At 41.3% G+C, this 25,122-nt stretch overlaps 2 protein-coding genes across 2 annotated transcripts in view; one reads left to right on the top strand and one right to left on the bottom strand.

The window, feature by feature from the left end:
- Positions 1–3,826: 3,826 nt before the first annotated feature.
- Positions 3,827–17,123, top strand: mfsd4aa (major facilitator superfamily domain containing 4Aa). The gene is made up of 10 exons (XM_038695813.1): positions 3,827–4,059; positions 5,987–6,185; positions 6,484–6,738; positions 7,496–7,604; positions 7,680–7,795; positions 8,217–8,390; positions 10,251–10,398; positions 10,959–11,029; positions 12,859–12,979; positions 16,801–17,123. The coding sequence occupies exons 1-10, from the start codon at positions 3,827–3,829 to the stop codon at positions 16,854–16,856; spliced, it is 1,482 nt and encodes a 493-aa protein (XP_038551741.1). The 3' UTR covers positions 16,857–17,123.
- Positions 17,124–17,302: 179 nt separating this feature from the next.
- elk4 (ETS transcription factor ELK4) overlaps positions 17,303–25,122 on the bottom strand; it is a 40,861-nt gene continuing 33,041 nt past the window's right edge. Inside the window, exons 5-6 of the mRNA XM_038695814.1 lie at positions 20,882–21,001; positions 17,303–20,786 (exon numbers count right to left, since the gene is read on the bottom strand). Coding sequence (XP_038551742.1) covers positions 20,688–20,786; positions 20,882–21,001 — 219 coding nt within the window. The 3' untranslated portion in view covers positions 17,303–20,687. The remainder of the gene's footprint in view (positions 20,787–20,881; positions 21,002–25,122) is intronic.

Here is a 25,122-nt window from a genome sequence, read left to right as displayed (position 1 = left end):
TCAACAGTTTTTTTCTTGGTTGAACCCATTTCCCATAAGCTCCTTAAGTCTCACATAGAGCCCTTTTGGGGTCTCATCAGGTTCCACATTAAGAGATCTAAATCTCTGCCAATATGATTTAGGGTTAATATCATATTTCTTGAGAATGGCACATTTAACTTCGAGATTCGTCAAAATCTATGTGTACATAGTCACTTCTAGCCTTACCCGTCAACAATGGAATAAGTCGAAAGCCCCAGTTTTCTTTTGGCCACTGCTATTCTTTCAAAGGTAAAAAGGAAATGTTCAGTATCATCTGCATCAGTTAATTTTTGAAGCTTAGGCTCTTTAAAGAAGTGTGAATGAGACTGACCATACTGAGAGTCACCCTGCTGGAGGGCTCTTGGTGGATAAGCTACCTGAGATGGTGAACTGACCTGGGCTCCATTACCCTGGGTATTCTGCTGGGGAGAGGAGGACCCAGAAGCAGGTGAGGTCCTTGCTTGAACCTCCAATTGCAGAAGACTGTACTGGTGTTGAAGTGCCTTGAACCTATTCTCTTGCCTGGTTGCTTCCTGCTCCCATTTGGCCTCACAGGCTTGCTGCTGCCCCATGTGAGTACGAAAGATGTTTACCAGGTCAGCGATGGTTGGTTCTGTCACATCTTTGTCAATGCCAGTGCCTCTTCAAAAATATCCACAAAAAAAGACGATTTCTGTGTCTTTTTGGCGACATTATAAAATATAACCTACTGCTGATAGAGAAATTCAGGGGAGCAGACAGGGAGAGAGACAGAGAGCGGCGGGGAAGAGTCACAAAGTTTGCACTTTCGTACAGCTGAACAATAAATCCGTTTGATATCTGTGTGCATTAAAACCCAAAAGAGACTGGCAGTAATAACAGGACAGCTGCATGTTGGTGTTTGTAGTCGAAATACAGCAAATTATATTTGGATTAGGGGTTTGGTTTCTCAAAACCAAGAATGCAAAGAATGGACTTCTTGGGGAGAATGTTCTTGCTAGTCGTTCTTGGAAGAATGAACTTGCAATGTCACGAGCACACAAAATGCTGTTGACGGTTTGAGACGATGCGTTCTTGCTGGCACAATACCCCCAGCACAGAGGCCGCCTGCATCGCTCTGATTATTATTAACAGCCAGGCTTTATCCCCGAAAACAAAAAGCTCATAATCGGGTTTACTGTAGGTTTGAACTTACCATGATATATTTGCACATAAAAAATTATATAAAATAAAAGCAAATACTGTGACCACAACTCTACTGTACACTAGCAATGTCATGTCTAATATAATAATAATAAAGAAAAGACAGTTCCCTTTCGTCCTATTTCTGATCATTGTACATCACCATTTTTCTGTACATTATCAAGAAGTCTCTTGATTTAAGTTAAAATCTTACAAAATTACTCAGAATGTAATGACAGAATAACAGCAATTATTTGTTGTATCATCTTTTCCTCTGCTCTGTTGGCTGTAGCGGTCTGCGTGTCTGAGGGCTCTGTGATCTGATCTGGCCGGCCGGCTCGTTAGTTCCCCCTGCTGGCTGGCTCGTTAGCTCCCCCTGCTGGCTGGCTCGTTAGCTTCCCCCGCTGACTGTTGCGGACACATTTCGATTTGCCGTCATTTTAAGTAAACTGCCAATATTCGACATCTACACAGTTGATTTCTCGCCACAAACCTTCTCAGAAGTGGATTTAGTGATCAAATAATGTACGAAAATAGTACAAAACGTTCTGTTGGCCTCTCAGTTTCTTTCAGCCCCTCGCTTGAATGCCGAAATGAATGCTGGGATATCTCTGCCGTCAAGTTCACACAAGTTACCAACCGATGCATCCTCCTCCAGGATTTTTAACCGTTCTTGCCAAAATGCAAACTTGTGTATTGGGACAGTACTTGGGGCACAAAAAGGTTTCACAAGAACACAAGAAGACAGATTGAGAAAGGCCCTTGGACTAGAGAAAGAAAGAACTACAACACCGTGGGAGGAAAAAACATTCTAAAGCATTGTGGGATCATTTCAATGAGCATTAGAGGTAGCGCCACATGGATGTTGGGAAATTAAGACCTGATAAAAATTATTTAAGACCTAGAACACAAACTTCAGTGAATTAAGGCCTTAAATTTTGATTTTGAAATTTAAGACTTTTTAAGACCCGCAGAAACCCTGTAGAAAGAAAGATGCTGACTGAAACCAACACAGCACTGAGAGGTAATGAGATTCAATTCAATTTTATTTTATTTATATAGCGCCAATTCAGAACAAAGGTTATCTCATAGCGCTTTTACTATAGAGCAGGTCTATACCTTACTCTTTGTACTATTATTTACAGAGACCCAACAATTCCCAACATGAGCAAGCACTTGGCGACACAGGCAAAGAAAAACTCTCTTTTAAGAGGCAGAAACCTCGAGCAGAACCATGGCTCAGAGTAGGGGGCATCTGCCACAACCAGCTGGGGTTGGAGATGTCTGTGTTATTGTGATGATCACTCAAAATATAAAACAAATCAATGTTGTAAAATATATTGTTTCACTAATTATACAAATAAATACAGCAAGAAAAAATAAGAAATGAACCTATAATATATGACTATAATAAAACAGTCTATGTATCTTGACTTTAATAATTCACAGTTTTAAAAATTACTTTCATGTAGAACTTTCTCAGTATCAGCTAGCATGAGATACAGCGCCCTGGGTTCTTTTCAGTAATCTGCACTCTATAGTGGGCTATTGGTTGTGCTGCTTTCAACTGTTTTATACTCTAGGAACAAGCAGATGCGTAATTTTCAAGCTTTTGTTAATCCTCTGCTTCAAATTGTGTCTATTTATAACACTGATAAAGGGGTAAATCATATGAAATGACAGTATTTATTTACCAAAGTTTTAAAAATATAGTTAAAAAATAATAAAATGAAATAAGTCACCTTTAGGTTTCTAATTGACGTCTCTTAAATTACCTTAACAAACCAAAACATACACCAGTCCACTTCTATCCCCAGAAACTGTAAAACTGATATGTCAGGCTGCACCTTTAAAACTACTGAGGGAAACTCAGGGACACTTAACTTAGGGTAATTTATTTATAATTAGTTACTCTAATGGGCCCAAAAAATAAAACTCGTCTTGGTTTGTGGCTATTCGCCACTCTCACATCTACTTCTCCCGTTTCTCTCTGCTCCTCCAACTCCTCTGCTCGCCCCGCCCCCACCCAATCATCCCTTTTAGAAACGTGACGTCTCTCAATGCTAAATAAAAGCAACAGGTTAATATGTCTCGGTCTCACCTCGTGTTGAGCGAAGGACATTCCAAACAAACTATGAAAACACTATCCCATAAAGGGACAGAGCCTACTATGGTAACAATGTGGGGTTTATACCGCTGTGTTTAAAGTAGATCTGGGGTTTTACCCAGGGAATACATTCAAAAATTGTTTTTACAAACAAAAGTCCCACATCAGCATCCATCTGGTTTTCAGCTGTAAATAAAACGGTCAGTGTTTTCACCTACAGACTCAGAGGCTAGCTACACTTCTGTACTTTGGAGTATTTGGTACTAATTCCCCCACTGACCCGGTCATTGTGCACCGGTGAAAAACTGAACAGATACCAATCAGAAAGTGGGCGGGACATTAGGGACATTGGGATTTCAGCCAAGCAGCGCCACGTCTGTCAGTAGCATGCCTGGCACTAACCTGTTACCCGGGCTGGTGCCCAGGCTGACTCATAGAGCTGTGTTGACTTTGTCCTTTGGCAGTTTTTGCAGTTGGTCCTGACGGAGCTCAGACTGAATGCAAGAGCAGCTGTTTAGCGTCATCTGAAGGACCGACATGAAGCTGCTGGACGAGCGGATCTGGACGCTGTTTAAGCGCCACTGGCCTCAAACTCTCACCTACTGGAGTGTGTTCTTTAGCTTCGGTCTGTGCATCGCCTTCCTTGGACCCACCATCCTGGACCTGAGGTGTCAGACCCAGTCCACCCTGCAGCAGATCACCTGGGTGTTCTTCACCCAGCAGTTCTTCCTGATGGTGGGCAGCAGCATGGGAGGACTCTTCAAGAGGACGTGAGTGCGGTTAGTGAGCACTGGGTGGGATCTTTCCCCGTAGGATATTAAACATGACAATACTACAAAACAACAGTGCAGTCTCTGAAATATGCGCCTGACACTGTGTTGGTGATTGTCAACAGTGAGTTTGTGGCCCTTATCATATCTGAAGGAATCCAGTCTCCCTAGAGAATCTCTATTAGGACATAACAATGGTTATATGTTATGTTTAGGATACTGAGGACCCCTTTAAACACATACCTAACAAAATCTTACTTTATGACTTTTCCTCATTTTAGGAGAATTGCTTATAAACATAATTAATACTGGGAAATGTTTAAGAGCTCTGCTCACTTCAGAAAATGAAGATTCAGAGGCTGGACACAATGGATTTTCATCTGTGATAATATCTATATTATATGTCTATTTAGATTTCTCTTATTGGAGCTTTATTACAGTTTGTTCATTTGAGTTCTACACAAGTTGATTGTGTTTTAAATTTGACTGACAAATCTGCAAAATTCAAATGTCAGGTCTGTGCCTCACCTCACATACTAAGCAGCAGTGAACCATGACCTGATGTGCAGATGAGTGTGTGAAGTGGATAGGGACAGGTGTCTGATACATGTTAAACCATTATTTTATATATTATCTTAGCTTGGTGTCGTGGAAGTAGTACATTTCCCTGTGCAGAACTGAACAAATAACTGGATTTCAACAAACCGTTGTCTTTTTCTGACATGTCCCAGTGGACAGTATAATGTCAGAGAAGATGATATAAGTACACCGTATTAGATATATTAAATCAAATTAAAGATAAATTATCAGCATGAATATAAGACAGATAAATTTTCTGCCACCACAGTCAGTACTGAAAATAATATCTCTCCTTAGTCACACATCAGCTTTCTGTTAAATTCACAGAAACAATTCATCCTGAGGCATGTTTAATGTGTGTAGCAAATTTCATGACAATCCAGTAGTTCTTGAGACATTTCACTCAAAACCTAAAATGTCAATCTTATGGTGAGTCTGGTTGAAAAGTCAGCGGAAAAGTCATTCATCGTCTGGGGACAATAAATGTTTGTACAAAATGTCATGGCAACCCATGAAATATTAGTTGAGATATTTCATTCTGGACTAAAGTAGTGGGCCGACTGATCAACACTGCCATCCCTAGAGCCACGCCGCTAGCATGGCCAAGAATCCCATGCTGGCTGAAGTGAAGGAGTGTATAACTCAGAGTGATGCAATGCCTTGTACCTTTGGAAAGACTGAGTCCTATAGACCGTATTTAACCGTATCTAACACAGCTTTAAAAGTGTTTATTTCACAATTCATATACTCTTTTGTAAAATCCAATATCAAATCTTAGGGAGAAATGCTCTTTTCTTCCTAGATACAGGTTTACAGCAGCACAAAAAGGTTAATTACAATAAAAAGCGAATGTTCGGTACAGTTCAATTTTATTTATTTATGATTTATTTATCATCCACTCATTTATACCCTCTGATTGCCACTAAAGATTGCAACCACTCAACTTAATGCTTTTTAGTCCTGTATCACAGGCTGTGGGTGAAATGTCCCCTCAGCAAACTAAAAGTTATCTAGGACAAGGTTAAAAGGAGAGTGGAAAGCTGGCAGGAAAGAAGGTGAATACAAGGTGAAGATAATGTAGAGGAGTACTGCTGCTGGACACCTGTGATAAACTCACTGGGTAAATAAAAGTTAGTGGAGCAGCAGACTATCAAGGTGACTTTACTTCAACAACAACAAACCGTAAAACTCCTGTTTCACAGTACTGTTGAGCTCAATTGCTGACTAGTTTCATAAGAATAGTATTTGTAAGGAGAGGTGAAGAACGTGTTGAAAATGCACTCACTCAAACCCAAACTCAGCCTCAAATGTATTAAATACACTGCGTAATGCTGTGGGTGTTCTCCAGACTCCTGTCCTCGCTGTCAGCCCTCCTCTCCTGCACTCTCATCATCTCGCTCGTGTTTGCCATCATACCTCTATGTAACCACGTGATGCTGTTATCCATCGCCATGGCGCTGGCTGGCAAAGCTATGGGGGTTATTGACACCATCGCCAACCTGCAGCTGGTGAAGCTGTACCAGAAGGACTCCGCCATCTTCCTGCAGGTGGGGTGGGGGGGCTGTGAATGTGTTAGTTTGTGTTGTATGTTTGAGAGGAAGCAGCTAAGGATGTCAGCGTGAGTGTACTGTATAATAAGAGTTAATTCTGTTTCATTGACTTTATTCATGAAGTAAAGAAACCATAGAAAGCAGGACTGTAATAAGCCCGTCAATTCATTCTGTCCAAATGAAATGTGCACACTGCCCGTGCACACTGGGGGAGTGGCTTTGGAGGGAGGCCTGGGGGGTCTAGTTGTCTCTTGCTAGCTTCTCACATTGGATCTATGTTCTTGTCTCGCCCCAGGGCTTGCATTTCTTCATAGGCCTGGGAGCACTGGTCAGTCCACTGGTGGCTGATCCTTTCCTGGCAGAAGACAGCTGTGTCGTGGGTGCAAACTGGACCGCAAACTCATCCTCCTCTCCGGACCTGCAGCACCTTCGCAGCAGCCTGGCCGGGCACGGAGCAGGGCTTCACAACATCTCTCAGTATCCTCTGCACACCGAGGGAGTAGTCATCACCAGGGTGTCGTACGCCTTCTGGATCATGGCTCTCATCAATGTGAGTTCACTTCAATATTACATGTGTCATATGAAATGTATACTATGCATGCCAGTAGAAGTAATCTATTTAATATACAGGAATGGCTCAAATGTTTAGTATTGATGAATGTAAATGACTCTGCTGGTTGGCATTGTAGATGAAGTGAAACCAGCTGCAGCTGTGTGAAATGTGTAAAGATAACTCAAGACATATATGACAGATTGCCAGGAGCGTCTTTTTCTAAACTATACCAATATTTTCTCTGTCCAGTTTGCATGCTTTGCCATGTACAGTACTAAAAGATGGTTACAGTTTGTCACAGCTGGGTCTTGTTTTTGTAGTTTTGCCAATCATTTCTGTAAGGACCAATACGTTTGTACTAAGCGGTACCAGTTAGAGTTGTGTTATCCACAGCACTATCAACACTATCCACAGCCAAGACTGATGAAATGTGCTCTTCAGAGCCACTAGAATTTATTCAGTTTTGTCCTTTTCAGAATTGTTTGCATTTCTTCAGATGGCAGATATAAGCTTGAACATAGCCTCTCAGATAAGGTGATAAGCTCCCACCTCAGCAGAGAAACCACAGGGTTTCTGTTTTCATTGGATCTGTTTCAAGCAGAAAGCGAGATAAGACAGTGGGATTCTACATTTGTGAGGGGAGGGTCACAATTTGAATCAGCTGACAAGAAGTGTTGACTGTTAACTAAATTAACAATAGCCTTTTGTGTGTGTGTGTGTGTGTGTGTGTGTGTGTGTGTGTGTGTCTTGGCAGCTCCCTGTGCCAGCAGCAGTGCTCACATTGATGTACCACGAGAGACTGCTGCCTTGCTCCAGCAGCAGTCCACGTCTGCTCAGCAGAGACTCTCTGTCCAGTGGTCAAGGTAATGCATGTATGTGTGTGTGTTTGTGACCACTCCATTCAAATGACTGACCTTTCAGCATTCTTTTCTATCCAGGTCACGGGAGGTGGTTTGGTTGCTGTAACCCTGCCAAACTCCGGGGTCGCCCTGCTACTTTCTTCATCCTCCACACTCTGGGAGGGGCCATCCTCTTCATCACTGATGGGATTATAGTGAGACTTCCTGTTATATATATGAACATTTAACTCTATACTCTGTCAAAAATATGGGGAAATGTGTAACTCTGTCAAAACAAACATGATGCACATATTTTTGAAGTTCAGTGTGTTACACTTTTCGGAGGATGTCTGATGTCTATTGTGTATAAATGTCTGGAATATCATCATAGAAGAAATCATAGAAAAACACTGTCTTGCAAAACTTGCCTGAGAATCATGAGTTCATACATTTTTTCAGTATCAAAGTAACCCAGTGACGTCTGTACATCCGTAGGTACACTGCTAACAGGAACTGCTAATATTTTGGCATACTTTGAATAGTGCTGATTTGACAGGCTGAAGTTGTTGACCACAGCTTAACAAACAGACACAGTGGCAAACTCATTAAATCAAAGAAATGTTTCTTGTCCTTCAGGGCTCCTACGCTGGCTTTGTCTACACCTACGCAGTGTCCCCTCCTCTGCTGATGGGTCATAAGACTGCAGGCTGTCTGGACAGTATATTCTGGGCCTCCATCACAGTGGGAAGACTGGCTTTCATCTACCTGTCCTACAGATACACACCGCCCAGGCTGCTCACCTTCAGTCTGGTATGAGGACACATTTAAAGGATAAAGCCACCCTACAGTAGTTGACAATGAAAAAACAGCTCAACAGGTGAACATCAGGTTTTATGTTGTTCCCACATTGATGTGTGTCACACTGAGCAGTCATTTCTGGTAAAAACAATATAGCTCATGCACAGCAGTAAAATAATTGTTCTAACCAAATATTGGAACAGGGTGGGAATGCACATGACAGTCTTATCATTTGGATGAGGATTAGTTAGGTATACAGACAACAGAATCTTTAAGCCAACTAAACTGCTTTGCGGTTCTCATCACTTGATTTAGACACTAAGTAAAGGCAGCAGAGTATTGTCCCTATTTGTCTTTGTCTGCCTGTTTCTCTCATTTACTCTTTTGAATCAATAAGATTTTGAACTGAAACCCAACATAGTCCGTGCTCATTTAATGACAGCCCACAGACTCTGTGTCTATAAATAACACTTTGTCTCCATTCATTTCTTATTCTTCAAGTCATGTCATTTCAACACATTCTCATTTTTAGATAGAATTCCTAAATCATTTATTCATTCTTAAGATGAAACACTACATTATCTATAAGCTATTTAAACTAAAGGTAGTGGTTGGATCATGAAATACATTTAGGTGCCTGATGTCTAGTCAGCACCAGCAGCAACTGTTACAGAGCTCTTCCCTCTAGTGGTGTCAAAGGTAAACAGCACAGAGGGATAACATTAACACTGGTTTGGCTCTCAGGTTTAGTCTGAAGATCTAAAGGTCCCTTGTTCGATCCTGGGTTTCAGCAGCCGGAGAGCTGTGTTTAAGGGACACATCATATCCATGGTTACAGCTGCTGAACTTTGTCTGTTTCTTCCTACATGTGTTCATAGATTTCCTGCAACACATCCATGTAGGGCACATAACTCCTGAACCTTTGTGGTCTTGGATGAACACAGGCAGTTTTGCTGAGAGAATTTGCTTTGTGATTTTTCACGTGTTTCTGTTTTTTTGGGGTCAGGTAGACCGGAAGCTGTAATGGTTACAGCTGCTAAATCGGACCTTTCTCCGTTTCTTCCTACATGTGTTTCCATAGGAACACATTTATATTGGGGAAATAACTGACACTGTCTGTGCTGACATGGCATGCTCTCCCTGCGTTCACATTGGTTTCCTCCCACACCATACCATTTGCCTATTGGAGAAATCTTCTGTCCTTTGCTGTTTTTTTGGGGGGCACGTTGATGACGTGACCGGTGGGATTGGGAGCTACTTACAACCTCGCTACGACAAATGCCATCTAGTCCTGGAGGAAGTGCAGGCAGGTGTTGAGGAGGAACAGACCAGCAGTATGGTGGGCATGCGGCAGCAGGGAGCATGGACAAGATGGGAGCGTGCGCTAGAGAGGAAGATGTCCTGGGCTGACATCTGTAAAGCAAAGCTTATACTTTCCGCGTCGGTGAGTACGTAAGGGACTGCTAGGGTCAGCGTGATGGAAAAAAAGGTCATCAGATGGGGTACGCGTAGGCTCTGTGCCATCAACAAGTATGTCCACAGCCAGAGGGAAATCGCTTTTGTCAGGGCAGGTGAGCTGCCACAGCCCAAAACAGCACCCGGTCGACTCACCGCAGCAGTAGACTCAATCAGGAGGTGCAACTTGACTTGGCGCTGAAATTCCTAGATCACGACAACGCCACTGAGGCCAGAGGTTGTGCTAACATCAGCCTCATCTAAGCAGGTGCTCCAGTGGATAACAGATGTTAATTCTAATTCACTGGCTCACTGTTTCCTTTCGAGAGCAAGTAGCAGTGGTCAGTTGGATGTTTACTGCAGATCCAGACATCAGTTAAGTCGTGGTCATCCTCTTACTCACTGTGTTTCTTTCAGGTGGGTGTCATATTGGTGCAGTGCCTGTTGATGATCTTCTACACCAGCTGTGTGTTTCTCTTCATCGGTACTTGTGTGTTGGGACTGTGCATCAGCAGTGTATTCCCCTCCATGCTGGCCTATACAGAGGACCTACTAGACTACAAAGGTACACTTACACACACTCTCTCTCAGCATTAACTCAACTTGGAAGTCACATGCTGCATGTGGAAAACCAAGAATGACTTCTTCATCAAAAAGCATGTAGATTACATTTTTATATGGATATTAGTAAATAGAATAAACAAAAGCTGAAATCATAGATAAATAATTAAATTAATAATTATTAATAATAGAAAGATCAGTGTTGGTAATGAATCAGGAACTACATGTATTTATGTATTTCTGCATTTCAACTTTTATTTATTTGCATTGACCTGAGCTGACTTGTATTGTTACACCTGATACTGATGTTAGCTAGCTGTGAGAAATATATCTCTACAAATCTACTTCTGATCTCTGTTTCTGTGTCTATTTGTTTGCAAAAGCTAAATATCTTGGAGCTAGCCAACATAAGTAGCGGGTGTAGCAATTAACTTAGCTTTGTACACCACTAGTAAGTGTCGATGGGGAAAACTGCAGTACATACCTATTTCTTATTCAATGTATTTGTCATTTTTACTCCTCTGTAACTGTAAATAATTACTGCCTATCCCTTGTGTGTTAAAGGTTGTGCCACAACTGTCCTGGTGACCAGTGCCAGCACAGGAGAGATGATGCTGCAGGTGCTTGTTGGATCTGTAAGACATTTTTCAGGAGTGACCTTTCTTCTTGAATGTCATTTTATTTACAGTAATGATGAAATTCAAACCAATGCTTACACATTTCATATTTTTACATGATTCTTATTAGGGTTATTTCTGCATATTGCTTGTTTCTTTTGATATATTAGTGCAACTGTAAAATATAAATTATCAATAAGGTCCAAATATAAAATATACGAAATCCTTACAAATATAATTAGGTTAACAGTGAGGTCATACTTGATGGGCTGCATGTAGATGTGTATCAGAAGTGGCGTCAAATATCACAGAGAGGGAAGTGCATAAGGTTAATTTAGAATGTTAAATTATTATGTCCATGATATGGCACATAATGTCCCATTATTTCTCGTAAATCAGAGAGTTTTAATGATTGTAATCGACAAAGTAATCCAGATAGAAAGATTAAACAAAGCAGCTGAAGCGGAGGCTGGAACCACCTCAGCACCCCATGCGTTTGCTGTCCGTTTCTCCACACGAGGAGATGAGTTATAAAGTTTGATTGCCACAGGAAGGATTTCCTGTTGTGCATCGTGGTGGTAACACTCTGCTGCTGAAGGTGCTCCTCCATGACCATCACATCATGGAGAGGTTGAGAGTCAGTGTCTGATGCTCCGCAGCTTCCTGATGAGCTTGTTGATTCTCTTGGCATCGACTGCCCTCACCCTGCTGTCCCAGCACACCACAGCACTGGCCACTGCAGACTGGTAGAACATCCTCGGCATGGTACTGCAGATATTGTATAACCGGAACCCAATCTGGCTTGTTGTCCAGGTATAGTCCCAGGTAGTCCTGAACAGTGTTCACATACGCTCCCTGGATGGAAATAGGCATGAGGGTGTTTCCCAGCACCACAAACCCCTTTGTCATACCTAGGGCTGGACGATATGGCCAAAAATGTTATCACAATAAAAAGTTTCATATCTTTCGATATCAGTAATTATCATGATAAGTTATCAAATCCTTTTTTTCAAGTTTAAAGGCAGATTTTTGTTCCTGAGTGAAAGTTGAAGAAACCTGATGGTTAATTGTGGTTTAAACTCTTGTTCATGGTCAGAACAAACACTTGATGCCAAACAGTGGATAACTTCACAAATCTGAGGTAGAACATTCAAAACAATTATGATAAAATCTTTGTCAACAAATATGCATGCGTAAATTAAGTAAAAGTTTTTTTCAGTCTTTTCAGTAAACATCTTAATAAAAAAAATATCATAATTCGTGTATGATTCAAGTGAATAAAATCCAACATTTATTGAACATTTGTTATATTGTTATTGAAAAAAAAAAATTGCGATAATTATTGTTATTGTTTTATTGTCCAGCCCTAGTCGTACCAGTGTTAGGCTACAGGTGGTTCAGCCCACACCACTCAACAAATGAGTCCACTATACCTCTGTACTCCCCCTCCTTCCCTTCATTGATGTGGAGTTGTATCTGAAGTCCGAGGTGTAGTGTGTGAACAGAAAAGGTGACCAGACCGTGCCCTGTGTGTCACATATGTAGCCCTGCAGTCTAACATACTATGGCAGACCAGTGAGACAGTCCACAATCCGGGACACCAGGGGAGCGTCTACCTGCACTGCTGTCAGCTTGCATGTATTAAACGCACTGGGTTATTGTTTGTGTGGAAACACTGACCTCGACCTCGGTTGTTGGACTTGCTGTGTCTGAATAAATGAAGCTGCCATTAAAACCTGTTCTGTGGCAAAATGGCAATCTGTTGATTGCAGAGTTGTGAGAGATTAGAAACCCAAAGAGTGTGTGTGTGTGTGTGTGTGTGTGTGTGTTTGTATTTCTTCCTGCAGGTGATCCACAGTCAGGGCAGTTATGCCTTTCTGTTGTCTTCTACAATAGCGTCATTCATGGGCTTCAGCCTTTTCCTGCTGTTCCTCTATGTCCAGCACATCCACAGAAACTGCCACACAGGTAAACACACATCAGGTAGACACATACAGTATGGAGAAAGTGAATGAAATTCCAGTAACACACTTTGGGAATAACAATCCAGTACAGCTTCTTCTATAGCATAAAATATGTATTATGTCAACAGGCTCTGTAACTACTGCTCTGCCTTTGTAGGGCAGTCCTACAGTTCTGATGTGTGCAGCAACCAAAGTAACAAAACAGAAAACACTACGACATTGAAAACTTAGAAAAAGAAGGCACCTAATATTTATTTATTTTACTTTACTTGTATTTTAAATTATAAGTATGTAAATGTTCCGTACTTGTATAGCGCCTTTCTAGTCTTTTCGACCACTCAAAGCACTTTTACACTACATCTGCATTCACCAGTCACACACATTCATACACTGAGCCTAAGTGCTCAAACAGAAACCAACATTCACACACATTCATTCACTGAGCCTAAGTGCTCAAACAGAAACCAACATTCACACACATTCATTCACTGAGCCTAAGTGCTCAAACAGAAACTAACATTCACACACATTCATACACTGGCGGAACAGCCGAGGAAAAAAAAGAGCTAGAAAGAAAAATAGACATTAGAAGCTGCCCAGTCTGCCTCCCCACAGGAACGTATGTTGAAAGAGCTGAGAAAATGAAAACTTGAATTAAAAGAAATTATTGATAAAAAGACTCAGTTGCAGTTGCAAAAACTACACTTGGAGAACTTTAAACATGGTGATAAATCCAGCAGATTCCTTGCCAAGTGAATAATGAAAAAATAACTTCTTCCACAAAAGACTCAGCTGGGAATATGACTGAAACCCAGAAGAAATAAATAATACCTTTCAGAGAATTTTATAAATACTTACACTATATTGCCAAAACTTTTGGGTCACCTACCTTTAAGAAGGTTAATAACATCCCATTCTTAATCTGTAGGTTTTAATATGGAGTTGGCCCACAACAGTTCAACTCTTCTGGGAAGTCTTTCCACAAGGTTTAGAGTGTGTTTATGGGAATTTTATACAATTTTTCTAGAAGTGTATTTGTGAGGTCAGGATTCTCCGCTCTAATTCATCCCAAAGGTGTTCTATCAGGTTAGGGTCAGGACTCTGTGCAGGTCAGTCAAGTTCTCCACACCAAACTCGCTCATCCATGTCTTTATGGACCTTGCTTTGTGCACCGGTGCGCAGTCATGTTGGAACAGGAAGGGGCCATTCCCAAACTGTTTCTACAAAGTTTGGAGCATGAAATTGTCCAAAATGTCTTGGTATGCTGAAGCATTAACAGTTCCTTTCACTGGAACTAAGGGGCCAAAGCCAACCCTTGAAAAACAACCCAACACCTAATCCCCCCTCCACCAAACTTTACAGTTGGCACAATGCAGTCAGGCAAGTACCGTTCTCCTGGCAACCGCCAAACCCAGACTCGTCCATCGGCTTGCCAGACAGAGAAGTATGATTTGTCACTTCAGAGAACACGTCTCCACTGCTCTAGTGTCCAGTGGCGACATGCTTTACACCACTGCATCCGACACTTTGCATTGCTCTTGGTGATGTAAGGCTTGGATGCAATTGCTTGGCCATGGAAACCCATTCCATGAAGCTCTCTACGCCCCATTCTAGAGCTAATCCAAATTGACTGAAAGTTGGCGACTTCTGCGCACTGTGTGCCTCAGCATGTGAGGCACTCTGTGGCTGAGTTTGTTGTTCCCAGTCGCTTCCACTTTGTTATAATACCACAAACAATCGACCGTGAAATATTTAGTAGTGAGGAACAATCAGGACAATATAGATTTGGATATTCTCTTTAGATGCAGAGAAAGCATTTAGTAGGGTGAATGGGAAATTTCTATTCACTACTTTATATAAATTTGGATTTGGACAATCCTTCATGGACTGGATTAAAACATTATACAGTTCCCCAAGAGCTTCTGTCAGTACTAGCAGCTGCTATCAGACAAAATAAAAATATTAAAGAAATTCAAACAGAAAATGTAAACCACAAGATAAGCCTTTATGCAGACGATGTATTACATTTCCTCCTAAACTCACAAACTTCTCTTCCACCTCAGACTAGTTCTTAAATTGGAGTAAATCCATAATTTTACCTGCAATGTGTGATTTCCACACATACTAAATACCTGGGTGTCAATATTTCCTCCAGGCTGTCAGAACTGTCATGGCTGAACTATTGTGTTGGTTTAGAACTACCAATTTTTTCTCATTACTTCCTGGCCAACTGACTACAATATACCTCAAAATGGATCAATCAGAGCCCACTGGACAACTCATGGATGAACATAGAACAAACATTCTGTAAGGAAAATATAATTTCCGATATGCCATTCATCAGCTCCAGTATCAAACATTATGCCGGCTTTAAAAGCATTAACATAAGCACTTCCCTGGCAGCCTGGTGGGAATTTCTCAAAATATCTGGGTCTTCACCTATCCCATGCAGACTTACTCCAATCTGGAACAATCCTGACATCATCCTAAATGAGAAAACATTAAATTCCCCATTGTGGTATGATAAAGAGATTAAAAAAAATCTAGAGCATGTCATCCAGGGTAGTGACCTTATTCCATTCCAGGATGTAGTGGCACAATATGGAATTAGCAATTATACATTTCTTGAAAATCAACAGTTTAAATCCATAATTCGGGCAAGATTTAAGTATAACAAAATGGACTTAGATCTACCTCCAATGATAACAGACTTTCTTAAACTCTCGCCCCCAATGCTATTATCAAAGATAAACATGTTACTGTTGAAAACAGATGGTTCAATCTCTCTCCCATTCTTCAAGTGAGACACAGATCTATACAGTGGTCCTGACCAAAACTACTTGACTAAATACTTTTAGAATGATTAAAAATCCCAATATGCAACTCATACAGTATAAAACTCTCCACAGAACAGACTATACAGAACAAAGTGTGTTCAGAATAGGTCTTATTCAGTCAAACGTGTCTGAACTGTTCAGGCAACATCTCTGATAGTTACATGCATGCTATGTGGTTAAGTGTACCTGTCCAAAAGTTCTAGCAGAAGATATGTGAAGACCTATCATTTTGGTTAAGGTACCCCATCCCCGTTTCCCCATCACTCTGCGTGCTGTACTGGAGCATCATACATGCTTCTCACTGCCCTGTGCATCGGCAAGAAAACTATACTCATGAACTGGAAGGCTGGGCTGGGGGACTTTCGGCACGGCTCTCTGCTGTTCTCCCTTGGGGCGGGCGGGGCTTTTCCTGGGACATGTGGTCTTGAGTCCTTTGCGCTCTGGGAGGGTTGCAGGGTGCCCTGGCTGCTGGGGCTGTTGTGGCGTCCCACTCTTTCAACCCATGACAGGCTTATATACCCACACACCCAGACGGAGAACATAGACACACACACACAAACAAATTTAGGTTGTCCATGGTTGTCAACGGGTAGTAACATTATTGTTTATGCATGTCAATAAATTATTAATTTGAATTATTGTTATTTCCCTTCTCATGGCTGTGCTGTGTTGTTTACTTGTTTTGCTTGGCTTTTTCATTCTCCCTCACTTGTTTTCTTATGTCTGCTGTTTATTGCTGTTGTTCGGGCTGTTTATCTCCTACTTACCCGTGTGTTCACTGCTCCCGCCCTTCGCTAGAGTGACACATCATATATTTGGCAATTGCAAATTTCATTTAATAAAACACGTGAATGTGCGCAACTGCGCATCCATTTGATTTTCCTCCTGTAGGTATCTATTGTTGAAGCTCTATAGCCTGTGGATGTCAGTTCTCTTGTGTTTATCTCTCTACTGCAAATCAAACTAATCAACACTGTTTACCCCTCAGATTCATCTAAAGAAAACACAGCCACGGAGGACAAGCCAAATACAGAAGGCACATGATCTGAGGGGGAGACCAGAGGACAAATGATCAAATGCCTCTGCTGAGGACAGGACGGGAGCATGTGCAGAACAAGCTGACATACCCACATTTGACCCTGGTGTTGGAATAGGAGCTTTATTCTGGCCTCCTCAAACTGAACATTTTTGACCTAAAGACAAGCCTGATGATCAACATGCAGCTTAATGGACAACCACTACATGACTTACACCTCTTGCAGCACATTACAACTCAGCTGCAGTTTGATTAAAAGATACGTTAATGATAAAGCATTGCCTTTTCACTGTGAATGTGAATGGACTGTGGAGGTAGAAGTCTTGTATCATGTTTATGTCATATGTGATTGCTCCTATCGGACTGTGTAAGAGCTCCTTGTGTGATGTTGTACAGCAGAGGACTGGGTGCTTCTTGAACAGAGCCGATGTAATGACAGAACACAGACACGTGGTCAGTTAGAGATCATGTATTATTGGTCTCACCTTTCTCTTCCATTAGAAACACTTCCTCTACGCCGCTCACATATCAATACGCCACTTAAGACAAGCAGCTTGTAAACATTTGAAAAAGCATCAAACAAATAGAAAACTTGACAGAACAAAGCCAGAACGGTCATTTCTTTTTAAAACAAGTTTACATTTCAAGGTAAGCTAAAGGAAAAACACCATCAGAAGACAGAAATGAAGCTATATGCAAACAAGTCCTAGAAGACTTGATGGAGGAAAGTTTCAGGGCTTTGGGGTTTTTATCTGGATATTTCATAGTTTTTCACCAAAGTTACTGCAAAAATGCAATATGAGCTACCAATTATATTGGGCTCTACTATAAATTCAAATAAATAAATATTGTGTGGTAGTGCCTAATCATAAATCACTGTACTGTATATCATTTGATATATATTGTAAAATATTAGATTTACTGTATAAAATACTAAGTGCATAATTTTATCTTCCCTTTGGGAAAATATACATTTCTGAGTAAGCAAAATTCAACATTTCTTCAAAGAGGAAATCTGAGTTATAGAAAAGTGACAGAATCCAATATTACAGGAACCCCAAAATTTTGAGTGCAAACGTTCCATCACAACATCTGCATGTACAATATCAACACTATATCAAAACACTTTACATATAAAACATAGATTTAGATTTCTCCCCATAAGGCTTTGATTCCCAAAAAATAGCCAATGCCACAATGGAGCAGCCGCCTGCCGAACACAACAGAAAGAAACATGCACAAGAGACCGCAAAATCAGAAAACCCAAAATAGCAGAAATCTATCTGGCCATTACAAAAATAGAAATTAATCTTATAATCTATTGGTGTTACAGGAAAATTAAAGGAGATTACACAAAACATAATAAACAGGGTTTATATGTATATATATATTTTCGGAGTAAACATTTATAAACAGGTTAGAAAGAGACAAACTATAAAACATGGCCTGATTAGATTTACATGCTGCATATTAACCCATGTTGCTGTCTATATACAGATATGCATCCTGAAGAACACTGCAGCACTGTTAAGGTCCTGCAGTACGTAAGCTGTGGCAGAGCTGCAGTGTACTCCAAACCTCTGGGGCTCTGGTTTGGTGTGCACAAAGATATGGCATAAAGACAAACAGGAACGCTGTTAGTTCTGTACATACTGTTAAATAGAACTCCATCCACTTTTGGGAGATAAACCTGGGCTTGGCTGTGGTAAGGCACCGTATATATCAATGTGACGGACAGCAAATGTCTGTTGTTAGGTGAGTATAAATGAATATGACCACCCCCACCCCCCCAAGATTCGCTGGTCATCCATCCCTGGGTTAGAAAGGGACACTTTGGTAAAGAAACACCTAAGCGTGTTCTATCCAAGTATCATGTAAACAAGTGCGATGTACAATTTCTACATTTAACAGTGTAGATTTGTGGGATCTTGCTATTCAGTTTGTCTCAGACTTATGGCTTCAAAGTCATTTACAAAAGTAGGTGTAAACCTTTCATGGCTGATGATCTACAGGAGTTTATGGGTTTTTGGGCAAGAAGGTGCTTCAGTGTTCCAGGAGGTTTCTACAGTCCTCGGGATTAAAGGTTGATGTACTTCATATGGCTAAGGCTAGGCAAAGGTTAAGGCTAGACTGTTAATAGTCTAGCCTGTAAGATTCGGAGGTTCAGTCAGTGATAAACAACTGCTCTGATGCTGCAAGCAACAGCCATCCATATAATCATAAACCACAGACAGAACGGCCCTGACTTTGCCTCACAAGGTCTGGCTTTAGTTCAAATTCTACTTTCAAGAATAGCTCAACATTTAAGGAAATACACCTAATCTTGCGAAATGTTACATGAGAAGAACGACACCCTCATGTCTGTATTGTAAAATAGGTAGCTGAAACCAGCAGCTGGTTAGCTTAGCCTAGCTTAGCAGTGGGGAAAAGGGGGGGAAACAGCTAGACTGGCCCTAACGACACCTCTGAAGTTCATTAATTAACCTGTAAGATCTCCTTCAGTATAAAAATAACAATTTGTGGTTTTATGGGTGTGCTGGAACTATTTCTTGTCCATGAGCAGTTATCAGGAGACCAACTGAGACTCCAATAAGTCACTGCTCCCAGCTGTAAAAAATTCTGGCACATACAATAGTAAATTGATGTTTTTACACTTTTTCACGCTTTTAAACACACAAGAAACAACATGATAATTAGTTAACTTTAGAGCTGCTGGTAGGGGGATTTTGTGAACCAGCCCAGCTGTTTCCAGTCTTTGTGCTAAGCAGCTGCTAGCCACATATTTACTGTACAGTAAATCTGTAAATAAGTGTCACTAACAGGACGGCTGCCTTTAACAATGTAGGGCTGCAGAAACAAAAACAGGATTTGTGTGCTGTTCCTTGCAGAGTTGATGCACAAAACGGGTTATGGCTTCACTTTCTTTCACTCCCACTTGAAAGTTCAGTGGCTGGAGGCAGACCAGGCCACACTGGCTTTAAGGGCTACTCTGCTGTATATATGCATTAGAACAGTTACATAGAGGCATGATTCAAGGTTCAGCTTGGATTATGGCCATATGTTATGATAAGACAGCCAAGGTAAAAGTCCTGTGGGATATGGCTATAGTCAGCCAACACTTCAGAGCAGCAAATACTACACACTCAGGCAGGTGAGGCGAGGTGGAGAGCTGGGGGAAAGATAAACGAGTTGCAGGTAAACATGCGCACTATCAAGTTCAAGCACTACTCTACAACGAGAGGAAAAATTAAGGACAAAGCGCAGAAAGGAGCAGAATCATTGTCAGCAGAGGAGAAAGCAGATTTGACACTGACAACATAAAACGCATCTTTTGGCAGTAACACTGTTGCTAGAAGAAGGAAATTATATAAAAGGAAAGATTCAGGTATCTGCAATCCCACTGCTCTCTGATTCCAAGTATGAAGCAGATTGTCACTGCTGAGAGTCCAATCCACATGCACCAAGTGTTGCCATGGAAATTCCTCCCTCCTTTGAATTGTTGTGACTGAGGATCCCAAAAAGCCAGACAAAATGAAAGAAAAGTGCATAAGCAACAATGGCATCAGTGTGTGAGTACAGGAGATCATCTGCAGGCTGTAAATGCTGTGAAACAAACCGAATGTGTTACCCTCATCCATCAAACCTGGACTGCCAACATATCAGATCCTCTCTCCACACATCTGAGTGTAGTGTAAGTTCTGTGGCAGTGAACTTTAAAGCACCGGAGTGATGAGGAATGGCAATGAGCTCCCACATAACTGTCCTGGATGTGAGAGCAGGAGTGGGGACGGTGTCTGGCTGGCTGGGTCCAAATGCAGTGGTGCTGTGGGGGGTTTATCCTATGTCTTCTGGGGGTCTGGGGAAATGGGGCCGGGTGTGTTGGTCCCATCCATACTGTGTACAGGGATCTGGAACTGAGGGGTGAGGACTGAAGGAAACTGGGACAGAGCAGAGTGGAGTGTTAGGACGCATTAGTCAAATACAGAGTAATGAAATGATACTGCAGAAAGAAGGTATACTCTAATGTACTGACTTGGAAAAGGTGGGCTCCCTGGCGACGTGTGGCTGGGCTGAGGGGAGCGACTGGACTGAGCGTGCTCCAGAAGTGGATGTTAGACAGCAGAGGACTGGGAGTCAGCAACAGAGTGGGAGTCTGAGGAGGACGACAAAGCAGACAAACTCAGTGTTATAACACAGTAGCCTTTAGCGTTTTGCTATTGCGAGCGTTGTATGTTACTTAGTTGGCCAGGCAAAACAGCAAAGCCAGCGGCCTCAAACTAAAATAATGGTAATGCAAAGTGCTTCTATACACAACTCGACGAGTTGAGGTGGAGCTGTAGCTGCCATCGTGATACAAACCTGTGTTTACACTATGGCTCAGCATGACAGAAGAAGAACTGCAGTGAATATTCATTACTCGTCTTGTTTTCATTTCATTGTTTTTTAAACTGATATGCCGCCTGATTTTAACAAAACACTGCATGCAAATTTGAAATTTGAAACAAAGATGGTATTCTGCTGTCGGCCAGGGATGATCATTGGTACCCATCGTCCGAGGATCAGTGATATCAGTGAGGTGCCTATGCAGAGCCCAAAGGATACTAAAGGACAGTACCCACCCAGCCACAGCCTGTTCACTCTGCTGCATTCTGGGAAGAGATATTGAAGTTTCAGCTGCCACAGCACCAGACTGCAGAGCAGGTTTTTCCCCCAAGCTATCAGACTCTTAAACTCAATTTCATCCTCAGCACTGCTCCATTGGATTTAGTCTGTTTACCATTTTTCATTTTCCATCAATTGCTTCCATAGGAATGTAAATTGTCTGCTATGTAGCAAATTCAATTTCACCTTCATCACGCCTGGATTATTGCAACAGCCTTTTCACTTGTTTAACCCAAAAATCTACTGATCGACTCCAGACTGTCCAGAACTCAGCTGCCAGGCTTTTAACCAGAACAAAGAAATATGACCACATTACTCTTATTTTAGCTTCATTACACTGGCTCCCAGTATGTTTTAGAATTGACTTTAAAATTCTATTGATCACTTTTAAAGCTCTTCATGGCCTCTCGCCTTGTTATATTTCTGACCTTTTAGTCCCATACACACCAGCACGTACCTTGAGATCCTCGGGCAGAGGTCTGTTGTCTGTTCCAGAGTCTCGACTGAAAACTAAAGGGGACAGAGAGTTTGCTGTCAGGGCCCCGAGGCTCTGGAACAGCCTGCCCCAGGAAATCAGGTCAGCTGAGTCATCGAACTCTTTTAAGTCCCTTCTTAAAACATACTTTTATAGGAGAGCCTTTCCCGATCTTATTTGACTTTATTTTATCCCTTTTATTTTTATTCTATTTTACTTATTTTACATTTATCTTAAATGTGTATTTTAGTCTTTTCAATGTTTTCATGCTTTTATCTTGTATTGTTTTTGTATTTTCTTTTGGGTATTATTGTCTTTACACTTGTTAAAGCACTTTGTAACTTGTTTTTGAAAAGTGCTCTACAAATAAAGATTATTACTATTATTATTATTATTATTATTATTATATTGTGACAAAATAAATCTACCTACCTGCCTACCTATCAGGCCCTGATCTGACCCAGGCAAATATGTGAACAATGCTTCTCATATTGGCATCTGGCATGCAGTCTTTGCTGGAAAAAGTGATACCAGGACACCTTCTTTGGTTTGAGAGAGGGAGAAAGAGAGTGAATGAGGAGAGGGCGCCCTGGAAGAGAGAAAGCTGGAGAAATAAAAATGTATTTTGTTTCACAGAGGCTAAGTTTTAAAGCAAAAATAATAATAATACTCATAGTATGTACCACATACTCACAAGTTTGTGTGACTATATACGGTGTAAGGGCGGCTGATGGCTGTTCCATCGGTGTATGAATGTGTGTGAATGTTAGTTTCCGTTTGAGCACTTAGACCCAGCGTATGAATGTGTGTGAATGTTAGTTTCCGTTTGAGCACTTAGGCCCAGCGTATGAATGTGTGTGAATGAGTAAATGAAATGTAGTGTAAAAGCGCTTTGAGTGGTCGCAAAAACTAGAAAGGCGCTATACAATTACAGAGCATTTACATTTACATTTAAGGACCTGTTGCAGAAATGTTAACTGCACTGGGTCTACAATCACGTACTAACAGGTGTAACTACCAAAGTGGCTCACTGCTGACAATGGAGGAACACTAGATAGTTTGTGGGCTCAAGTTTGATGATACTGAACAAAAGGGTAGTTTATAAGCTAACAGTTTTAATCCATATGCATATGTATTGACCATCAAGAATGTGAACCCTCCAATATGACAGAGGCAATGCTGACAGAAGAGAGAGGAACTCGTTCACATAACACTGACACTGGATCTCAACCTGTCCTGACCTGCTGGGGAGGGGCAGAATAAAAACAACATTCTCTGAAACAGCAAATATAATAGACTCCTGAAGTACACACAGTCAAACAGAAAAAGCATCACTGGGAACAATTAAACACCACAGAAACAAGACCAAACGACTACTACTAGACTAGATTCCAGATCAGTGCTGCCACCTGCCGGTCAGGGTCAGTAAATGCTGGAGAGTCTCTGCAATGTCAGTTCCTGGTTCTGTCCGTTAAGACAATGATGCTTGTCTATTGGTGTCTTTTCTCATTGAACACAGTCTGTGATGCAAACAAGTGAATCATTTCAACATATTACAGGACATCCTGTAGACACAATATGACTAAATGCAAATTACTGCAGGGCTATCCAACCTTTTTCCATTCATATTCTTTGATATAGTAAATGTTATAGAAATGATCTATTACTTCAACAGGCAGGCTTGAGCTCCACACAAGGGACTCTGCCTTGGAAATTAATAAAAACTGAGGCTGTGGTCAAATACTTTATGGAGAAATACAAGTCTATTTAGTCCCCGACTAAAGATTTATAGTTGCAGGAAAAAGTATGTGATACCTTTGGAATTACCTAGATTTCTGCATAAATTGGTCATAAAAAGTCACAGCAATAGACAAACATAGTCTGCTTACAGTGTGTAATATTTATGAGAATCTATCGACAGAAATGCAATACAAGATCCATAACTATGTTTTCAGTGGTGTGTAAAGACCTTACATAAAAAACCATTATGTTTTTATTACATTAAAATGAGAATTTATATCTCCATAACCACGGGCTCCCCCTTCAAAGGACGTCACCATGTTGCATCGTCATGTTTCTACAGTAGCTGAAAACGGACAAACAGCGCTACAGAGCGTGTTTCGTCAGTACGTTTTTGTTCTGGTAGAACATGAATGTAGTGAATGTACATTCTACTTCTGGTAGAATTCAGGCAGTGCAGACGCTCATCACTATGTTGAACACATACGTTAGAAGAAGAAGTAGTAGTAAAAATATACTGCAGGGGTCAGCAAATAAGTTTTGCATCGGAGCAATACTTCTAACCATCAGATGGTGGATGAGAATATAAGCCATAATACTGATTTACATCAACATGTTGTTTGGTTAGCTCAGTCGGTAAGGCGCAAGGCTCGTTTCACACTCTTGACTTACATTTTCCATGTTATAGGTCAGTGGCAAAGTCACAATAACATATGGTGTTACTGTATAATTAAGTAAATATAATTTCTTAATATATCTACCTAAAGAAACCTCATTTCTTGACCTGCTACTCTCTGCTGTGTCAGAAGAGACACCTTTTGTGCTGTGTCAGCCACCGTAGCCGTCCACTGCTCTTTGAAAGGTTAGGGGGCAGTGGTAGACTGGACAGATGGTTGCAATTCACAACCCTCGCCACTAGATGCCACTAAATCTTACATACTGGACCTTTCACAGTGCAGGGTGGAAAAAGTATGTGAACCCCTAGGCTAGACGTCACTAATTGGCGAACCGCAGTCCGTGTGTGGAACCAGCTACCGTCCTCTACGGACCCCGGTTGTTAGGAATTACAACCTTATGACCAAGTGTTTCTGTTTTATGCCGCACAGCTTTTCTAGCATTTACTGTACTGGTTTAGCGGCACAGGAAACTCACAGACCAATGGCACGTGTTCTAATCTTCTCGTGATGATCAAAAAGTTTGTCGTTATGATATCCGGGACCTTTGCTTCTTGAAATTTTCTCTAACTGGACCTATTTGAATTTAAACTGAATACCCCTGCCCTAGGCTAACGACTTCCCCAAAAGCTAATTGGAGTGAGGAGTCAGCCAACCAAGAGTCCAATCAATGAGATGAGATTGGAGGTGTTGGCTAGAGCTGCCCTGCCCATTAAAAAACAC

The sequence above is a fragment of the Micropterus salmoides genome, unplaced genomic scaffold (assembly GCF_014851395.1).
Source record: "Micropterus salmoides isolate LMB-PRFRI ecotype aquatic unplaced genomic scaffold, ASM1485139v1 Ms_hic_scaffold_4, whole genome shotgun sequence".
NCBI lineage: Eukaryota > Metazoa > Chordata > Actinopteri > Centrarchiformes > Centrarchidae > Micropterus > Micropterus salmoides.
The sequence above is the reverse complement of the archived record's forward strand: the minus strand, read 5'-3'. Positions and strand labels throughout refer to the sequence as shown.